The sequence below is a fragment of the Ramularia collo-cygni genome (genome assembly GCF_900074925.1).
Source record: "Ramularia collo-cygni strain URUG2 genome assembly, contig: RCC_scaffold15, whole genome shotgun sequence".
NCBI lineage: Eukaryota > Fungi > Ascomycota > Dothideomycetes > Mycosphaerellales > Mycosphaerellaceae > Ramularia > Ramularia collo-cygni.
In genome coordinates this window covers 219103-228531 of record NW_019716269.1, presented here as the reverse complement: position 1 = coordinate 228531, position 9429 = coordinate 219103, and the positions used below count along the sequence as shown (strand labels likewise).

At 51.8% G+C, this 9429-nt stretch overlaps 2 protein-coding genes across 2 annotated transcripts; both read right to left on the bottom strand.

Annotated features, from left to right (window-relative positions):
- Positions 1-4594: 4594 nt before the first annotated feature.
- RCC_08722 (uncharacterized protein) lies at positions 4595-5407 on the bottom strand (the record flags this gene model as incomplete). The annotated part of the gene is made up of 1 exon (XM_023773968.1): positions 4595-5407. One exon carries the CDS (start codon positions 5405-5407, stop codon positions 4595-4597), a length of 813 nt encoding a protein of 270 aa, XP_023629736.1.
- Positions 5408-6899: 1492 nt separating this feature from the next.
- RCC_08721 (uncharacterized protein) lies at positions 6900-7754 on the bottom strand (the record flags this gene model as incomplete). The annotated part of the gene is made up of 1 exon (XM_023773967.1): positions 6900-7754. The coding sequence occupies one exon, from the start codon at positions 7752-7754 to the stop codon at positions 6900-6902; it is 855 nt and encodes a 284-aa protein (XP_023629735.1).
- Between the last annotated feature and the right edge of the window lie 1675 nt (positions 7755-9429).

Below are 9429 nucleotides of genomic sequence, written 5' to 3'. Positions count from 1 at the left end.
GATTGGCGGTTGAGATTGCTGTGAAGGAGTACAATGGTGTTGTTCCTCGGAGAAGCTGACGCGGTGGAAGATAGTTGAAGAAGTTGATGAAGTGGAGGTGGAAGGCTGCGGTCCGGGACGGGACCGGGGGTTGTCATGCGCATTGAAAAGTGGGGCCCGGAATCTCGAGACTAGACGGATCTGTTAGTCGAAATGGATAGATAATCTCAAGTTAGATATAATCAGGGGATCCGAGAAAGAGGTCAAATGTGGAAGGAACATGAGCACTTGATTTGTTGCACCTATGTGAGGATCTGGCTATATCTACATGACCACTGGTTTGCTAAACGCGGTTAACTTCTGTTCAGTACGAGGTTCTAGCAACATCTCGCCTTCGTCAAAAGGCTCCGACTACGGATTTTACCGCACTATCATATCATTTCTCAACATACTCGTACCATCAAGAGGCTCCAGCACGAGATCCACCACTCCTCAATCTTCCAGCGCAAGCTCACACTCAGCCCCCTCKAGTACTCATTTCCACTGCGTACGCGACCATCGATTAATTCCTTGCTGGTGAGGCAGACCCCTTGGGACTCGAAGAGAGCCGAGAAATCGATGCAAAAGATGGAAACCTCGAACACTACCTCCGTGAGCCGTGAGAGCCAGTCAGACAAATTGGATCTCCGAATGCCGTCCCGCGCGCTGATAATGGCAATATCGGGATGACTATCGGTTTGAGTGGGAAGAACCCCAAAGACCTCCTGCATTCGTTTCAGTCCTTGAACAAGATGTAATAGAAGGAATCAGCCGTCCGGGCGACCTTGCAGGCCTACTACACACCATCGGTCTGTGATGACCTCGGTGACAAGCATTGCTGCCTGCCAACCAAGCGTCATGTTCCGAAAAATACCTCGGACTACAATGCCAAAGTTGCCTCCGTCCAGTACAGTTTCATGATTCAAGCTGCTCCTTCTCCCACTTAGACAGCAGACCGTCGACTCCCGACGACGCGTCGCAAGCCTCGCCATCTCTTGGCGGAACGCCGTGTTCTCCCCAGCAGGGAATTGGACGAACCGTCAATCAGGCGAGTGTATGGCCTCACTACTGCCTCAGGTCGAGCTTCGGTCTTTTTTCCTACTGGCAGTGCGGAGTCTGGTAGACATGTTGGCTTCGAGGACGATCGTCTGAGCTCATGAGATCCCAGCAGCGCTTGGGTGAAACCTGGGATAGCCAGACGGTATCGAAGACTTCTAATACCATGTTGACAGCCTCTAGCGATCCCCCGGCGGGCCTGCATGCGTGTCAGCCCTTGATGTAGCCCAAGACTGAAGATCTTGAAAGGCATTTTCTCGCGTCCATCAGTTGCGTTCTGCTCTTGTTTTGCTGGGATTTATCGCGCTCTGCCTTGTATGCCGCTAGTCGCCGATCGATGGTATTGCCCAGGCGCTCGCAAGGCTGCAGGCTCAGGTCGAAATCGAGGCGGGAGTACAAGATTCCTTGGCCGTTCTTCAGGAATAGCCCGTTCGCCTGATGCAGCGCCCAACAAGGAAACGAGGATAGAGGGACGCCGACCAGGTGATCGTTCTTCAACTTGGAGAAATGAGGGACAATGGCAATGTCCTTGTGTTCGATTCCGCATCTCGCTGGTAGCGAGGAAAGATCCGGCAAATAGAAGACGGAATTTCCAAAAGGACTTGAGCGACGGCCTTGAAAGCTGTATTCCGACACGGACTGAAGAACCAAGCTGAGTGTTTGCGCCKGTTCGACATCTTGCGACGCGCTTCCGAAATGATGCAATGCTGCTCTGAGGTCTGCGTCTCCTTCCGCAGGATGAAGTATCCAGATCAAGTGTGAAAATACAGTTGTATGCTCTGACGATACAGAGCCCGTCCCGTCATGAGCTGAAACGCTCGCAGCAACGAAGTACCACAGGACTTGACGCTCAAACCAGTAGTCGTACGAATACAGGATGGAAGACCAAGGAGATCAGAAGTCCAGCCTGCATATCACACTCACATGGTCTGTTGAAAAGGATTGGATGAGCAGAGGAGGTTTGAGCGTGGCGGACTTCTCGAAGAAACGTGCATTCAGCAGACTGGAGGACATACCGCCGCTTCGTCCTGCATTGAAGGTGCTGCATCGCATGGAACCTTACGTAGCCGGAACGAGGGCTGCGGCGCACAAGTTGTGCTTCAAGTACTGTTGCACTGAGGAGAGTGGTTCGTAAAGGCTGAGCAGGGAGTGAGTTCAGTGAGGATCTCGTCAAAATGGCTGGAGCCTTGAGTCTACGGCTTGGCGCAAGCACAAAAGCCCACGTCTTCAATTGATGCAATACTGCTTCTTTTTCTTCTTCAACAACAACGACATCCAACATGACAACTCACACTCATTCATCAAATCAACGTCCATCACATCAGCAACAGCTTCAAGCTCGCGGCGACAACCACACCGCCACAAAAATGGTGAGTTACTGATACCGACAGCTCGCCGTCGCCGTCGCCGCGTGATTTTGGCGGCGATGCGTCACTTTTTCACTCGTCCACTTCTTCACAACTTCTCAACCTTGTTCCATCGATACAGCACTTCACATCTCTTCCCCGTCAGTGCAGTCTCTAACACATGGCCACGACAGGATGTCATCATCGACTGCAGCATCGATAGCCCATCGACTTCCAGTCGAAGCATTTCAGCACCAATCCAACCTCACCTTCACCATAAGGAACCACCGGACCCGCCACCCACCAGACAGGGTATGGCAGCAAGCAAGATTCCTCCCGGCAGGTACAGGGCGATCATACCTGGATCACTTCAAGAAAACCCACCAAGCAAACTCGAGTCATCAACTCTCGAAGTCGCCCAGGCTCCACAGCCCAGCAAGAWCAAGTCTACCCAAGCCACTTCATCATGCACCAATAGGACAAGCAAGACCACTTCAACCATACTCAAGCCGACCCAAGCAACCTCCTCAACGACAACAGCTGCGGGCCTTCGTCCCGGGCACGACGTAAAAAGGCCCACTGAGACAGTAGGAATGCATGCTGCCGTGAGTGTACGCGGTGTGGCAAGCCCTACATCTCAACGCACGCATTGCAACCCCTACTGTCGGGTCGTGTCTGACAACGTCGATGCATATCGTCGCTGGGATACAGGTATCACGTGGTGGTACCTCAACCTAGCGTCGGGAGCGAGTGGTCGACGGAAGCCTAACTTGCTGAAGTCATCCATAACGTTGTTAGACACAGCTGTCTGGACCACTGAGCATATCGTCGGTGTGGACGCAGATTTAGGGCTGCAATACCCACCTTCGGGAGCGAACGGTCTTGAGATGTGTATGCATATCGTCATTGGTTATGTGTCGGCGGCGGCCCCCAGCCGTCCTGATACGCCATTGGCGGGAGCGAGTTGGTGGCAGAGGCTTTTACTGCCCGAGCTGACCACCACATCTCTAGACAGCACTGTCTGGGTGATGTTAATGCATATCGTCATTGGCTATATATCGGCGATGGCCCCCAGCCGTCCTGATACGCCATTGGCGGGAGCGAGTTGGCGGCAGAGGTATTTACTGCCCGAGCCGACCACAACATCCCCAGACAGGAGCGATGCCTTGCGGCCGCCCACCGCTTCTGAACCTTGGCATCGTTCACATCTCTATCAGCAAGAAGAAGCTCCGGCGATCTATCCCGACGCTGAGGCAAAGCTCAAGGCCGCCATCTTCACGGTCTATGAAGTCAAGGTCTCTCAGCCACAGCTGAAGCAACTCGCCACCGTGATGGGCTCCGGTATGTTCACACTATCACCCTGTCTCTGTTTGTATCATGACTCACATTGAAAAGATTGTACCCCAAAGGCAATCACCCACAGCCTCGCCAAGCTCGCCGTTGTCCAACCCACTCCACCATGGATGGTTCAAGAAGGAAATCGCAGAGTGGCCGAGCAGGATGGAGATGAAGTACGAGGGAGATGACCGTATCTCTACGGACAAGTTGCAGGTTTATCGTTGGGCGTTGGGCGTTGGGCGTTGGGCGTTGGGGCAGGGTCAAGAAGTGAGGCAGAGGAGGAAGAAGCTGAGGGTCTTTATATAAACCAAACAATCGAGTGTGTTCTTTTAATCGCTACCTTCTACCTCGCCATTCTGATCATCGTGAACCTCATTGTCACTGTCTCTCTGCATGAACTCCTCACTGTCACGATTTCGCCTCACTTGGTCCGCAAAAGCAAGTTTCGGATGTCGAGATATTGTAGAATCAGAGCTGTCATTATGAGGATTCTTCATCGAGGCATAAAATCCTCGGTTGTTATCATGACGTCTCGAGGCCTGAGTCTCTGCAGAATAGACGACTTTGGAGCTGCTAGATTCTTCACAACTAGCAGAGTGGTCCATTCATACAATGGAGAGAGTTGTTCTGTTAATGATTTTCTCGTGTCGACAGTTCTGTGTAGCATGGGTTGGTATCTGAGCTGTCATCTACCTACTTGTCTTCTCACCACTCGAGGTCTTTCAAGGCGCACTTGAAAAGCAGTGTCTGAATGCCCACAGAGCCTCACCAGCGCATTGTCAGAAAGATTCCCTTTCTTCTCCACAGTGCTCGGCTAATCATACACGACTTCAAACTCACACCGAAGCCCCTCCACGCCATCCCAGCCTCGCATCTCCCTCACCACCAAGACCCTTCTCCCCCAAAATCCTCCGCACAACCCGAACCTCCGAGTCCGTCGGCAAAGACAACATGACGAAATCTCCTCCCGAACGCGTGTCAGAATACCAGAAATCAGCCATAGCGTCCAATCGCACCATATGGTTGGCAATCTCATCCACGGCTTCTTCTGCTCCACCGCCTGTATTGAGCCTTGCAAGAGCGAGGAAGACGGCAGCGGTACCTGCAGCATCCATCATGGATGCGAGTTGCATGAGACTCGCATCGAATTTCGCCGGGGGAACGACTGTCTGCCAGACACGAGAGGTTGCGCTCCATTCGCCACTGCTTTTGTTCTTGTGGAAGTTGATGATGAGGTTTTTGACTTGTCTGTGGTCGTTTGTGGGATCTGTGGCGTAGCTCTGGCGGAAGAGACAGGGGATGATGACCTCCACGTACTGGGCTTGTTGGAGGATCGTCGTGGGGATGCTGTGTTTGGGGAAAGGCCTATTCGACGGCCAAAAGTTCGTGTCGCTGAAGCGCATGTCGATGCGGATGATGACGTTTGATTGGATGTTCTTGAAGGACTTCGCAGCTGCGTGCTGGAGCGCTTTGCATGTTTGAGAAATTGCGGTCAGAGCTGCGAGCTCCGGTGGTGGAGGCGCGCGTTTGGCGGCGGCTCTGGCGGCTTTTGTGGCATGGTAGTAGCGGACGTCGATGCGAGAGGGCTCGCATTTCTCACAGATCAGGCAGAGGAGTTCCGTTGATAGTCTGTCCATTGGCGAGGCCATTGTTGTTGTTGTTTGAGAGAGCGTGGTGAAGTGATGCTGTTTTGTGAAGAAGTGAGAATTAGGCGGCACGCRGGAGGAGCCTCAGGTATCTGCTAGTGTGGAAATACAGAGCGGCTCAACGTGAGAAATCGTGAGCAAGAGCAGCGTCCTAAACTTCTCTCCCGATTGATTGACCGCCACTCTGCCAGTAGCAGGGATTCTAGTAGGTTTCAAACCATCGAGTCTATAGAGAGCGAGGCCTTCGGGCAGCGTGGAAATGCAGAGCTGTTAATATAGGAGATCTTGAGCAAGAGCAGCGCCCTGAACTGTTCTCTCAATTCATCAACGGCCACTATGCTAGTAGCAGGGATGCTAATAGGTTTCAAATCATCGAGCCCGTAGAGAGCGATGCCTTCGAACAGACATTATGGACATGACTGAGGATATCTTGTCCTAATGAATGATTCTCATATCTAGAACTGTCGACATGAGGAATCTTGAACAAGAGGAGCGCCCTGAACTGTTCTCTCGATTAATTAACGGCCACTCTGCTAGTAGTAGGGATTCTAATAGGCTTTCAAACATCGAGCCTATAGAGAGCAAGGCCTTCGGACAGACATCATGGACATGACTGAAGATGCCTTGTCCTGATGAATGATCCTCATATCGACAGCTCCGTGGAAATGTTGATGAGGTGCTAGAAATCCTCATCAGGACATGCCGAAGTCGGCGGATTCAATGGCTGGAAGTGGTGATGAACATCTTGTCTGCTGCCTTGCCTATAGTAGTCATGATTGAGAGTCGATGTACATTTACAGTCTGGCCAGAACGATCAAAATATGGGAATAGCTGGGCATTGATTTCTAAACCATGGGGACCAGCTACTACATCTTTAGGAGACCATTATGTGGCATATTTGCCAGATGTGGGCCCTGTTTTGGCGTTGTTTGCGTAGGATCTAGGACATCGTTTAATCAAAGGATTGCCAGCGAGAAGGACGCGATGTGGGAGACAGRTGATAGTGATCTTGAGGATTTTCATGCTTTGCCGGCTGAGATTTGACTCAGATGAATGCTGATGATTTATCGTTTAGCATCATCTACATCTCCCTCCATGTTTCATATCACAAGATTTGAGAGACAGACGGGATGTGACAGCGACGAGGCTGAAAGTAGCATCCATTTGAGGAGTCTATGAAGCTATTGATATGAGGATCAAACAGCGAGACAAGATACCCTCAGTCATGTTGGACAGTCTGAAGACCGCGCGCTCTGTGCATGATCGAGAGTTCTAGAGCTGCTAAAGCCTTGAATATCAGCAGATCGTACCACCACATGAAGGAGAGGGCAGTGGAAAGCCATGCTTTTGTTGACAGTTTTCCCAAATAGACATCTTCAACGATTGAACCCTGGCTGCTTGAATTTGCCGATGAACCCTCTCCACACCGTCACTTCCGCTTCTCCCCAGCTACCGCGGCTTCGACATCATCGTTTCCTCCATTCGGTGTTCCCCCTTACTTCCGAAGCGGGACATTTTTCTTCCAATCTGTACCGCGCCATCCCAGCTTCTTGTGCGCTTTACGCTCGAGTGGCTTCGTCTCCCCCAAATGCTCACTGCATTCCTCCACAGCTTCCGCAATTGGCATCATCGAGAAAGGCCTCGCTTGTCGTGGCCGAATGCGCGTTCCGTCACTTCTATGTCCGAAAGTCTGGTGTCGGAGATGATCGGGCAGAATAGTGAGATCCTCCCACAAGCACTCTAGCTTGCTGGGCAGGCCGAGATCGTCCATGGTTGTGTTCAGGGTTTCGTCGGCAAGCTCCATGGCTATTTCGGTAATGACATCGGTTGCAAACGCCAAACGGACCAAGCCGTAGTTGAAGATTGCTGGAGGAAGTACAGTCTCCCAGACCAGAGAGCTCATCACCCAGCGACCTCCTTCAACCCTACCGAACTTCATGGTGAGGTTCTTGGTCTGATCGTGCTCTCTCTCGCGGTGTTGAGTGAACATGCATGGAACAATCACCTCGAGRTGACTGAACTGTTTGAATAGATCATCTGACACCGTGACGCCATGAGGCTTGTCCATGGTGAATCGAGGCTCGTTGCAGTTGCGCATGTCCAAGCGAACAATGGTGTTCTTTTTCATGGCCTGAATGAAGGGTAGAGCGGCCATTCGGAGCGAGCTACACGTTTTTGACACCGCCGCCAGCGCGACAACCGAGACGATGGATGGATCTTGGGAGGTGTTCTTTTCGAAATCTTCAAATGCGGACACCTGGAAGAGGCGAACGTCGAGGTATGTCAGCTCGAGGTTGTCGCAGATGGACCACAGGAGCTCTGTTGGAAGTTCGTCCATTTGCGCGGACATTGTGGTGTTTTGGAGAGAGTTTAGTGGTGAGGATGTAGTGTCGTTGGTGAGACTCGAGCTAATTTGAATGGCGGGATGCATTTTGACGCGTCACGTGTGTGGGAAGGGCCGAGATTTCGGCCTCGAATTCCTCCTGCTGGTGCGTACAGGACTCTGGGGTTTAGTACAGATAGACCACAAGCAGGCTTAGGTACAAACCTCACGACAGAGCCCCGATCTGTACAGGATATTCATTCCTTCACGCCGCGCATACTACGTGAGTGAGCATGGAGGAGGCCACGCTCTACCGGATTTCCATCAGTGTGCGCTTCATTATCGCACGGTCCGCCGTTTGGCCTCAACGTCCCCGAACACCTCAGAGAAGAGCAGAATTCTGGCCCGGTGTGCCTCAGCAGGATCAGAGTTTGGAACAGCAAACTCCTCAAATGGTCTCATTGTGCGTTTTCAGCAGAGATTATGATTGCAAGCAGACCCCTACTTAAAAGCGCAGGATGGACAATCCAACATGCTTGCCTACACCCAGAAGAAAACCTACATGGTCAGCTTGGGTGGAACCGGTGGCCTTTCCAATTATATTGCCGCATCCGCAATACAATAACCTGATATCATGAGGAAGTCTCGAGCTCAGAGGATCCCATGACCTTCAGACTAATAACAGAGTCCCGGCAACAAAGAACTTCCTACGTTTCCCCACCACGACAGTATCCAGCGAGCACGATGGCCTTCGAYCATGACCCGCAGCAGTTTGCAACTTCGAAGTCTCCCTTCCTATCCCTCAGCGACCTCCATTCACTCCAACATATCTCGACGACTTTGAATACTATAACACTTACCTCCTGAGGTTAAACCAGGGATTGGCCCTCTTCCGAACACGAAGTTTCTGGAGGTCTTCGCTGATCCATTTCGATTTCCTGCTCCATATGAGCCTGAGACTCCCGACTGGCAAGGCTTTCTGCCCTATACGAGACTCCAGTCCCGGTAAACACGACAAGCCGCAAGGTAAACACCTTCCACAAAGGCATCAACGCCAAAGAGCCCACCATCGTTCGGGTAGTAAGAGACTCTCGTCGTCCCAATTAAACTGCCGAAAGAGCAATGTCTTGACATACGCAGGGTGACATCGGCCAGAGGACAAAAGGAGTCGACGCACGCCCGACAAAGACTTATTCTTTCAACCTCATGATCTTCTCTGCATCCGGAGAAATGGCCATTCCATATTTCAAAGCGATCAATCTACGTCTGAGACAGAAGAGCATATTGTTTAGGTCGACCAAACAACACAACGATGGCCGCCCCACGTGCCATGCTGGAACAGATGCCCCCAGAGATCAAACTCAACATAGCCCGCTCGCTTGATACAGAGTACTTGGAGCTTGTTCCCATCTACAGCGGCACTGGCTTCAACGTACCATTCTACGAGGGAGAAAGTCCAGGATGGCAAGGCTTGCGATCCTTCAAGGGAACCTGTCGAAGCCTTACTGCTGAAGGTTATGACGCCTATAGAGAGGCCGTGCGAGACTTCGCTGTATCTGTCAATCTATTCCGCCCTCACGCGCCTTGCGATCTCGCTCAAGGCTCGCTCGGCGATCTTTCCAAAAGGATCCCAGACTCAATATTACTGCATGTCAGTGGGCTGCGAATCACAGTACCTCTACACTTCCAGTCCCAAGCCACC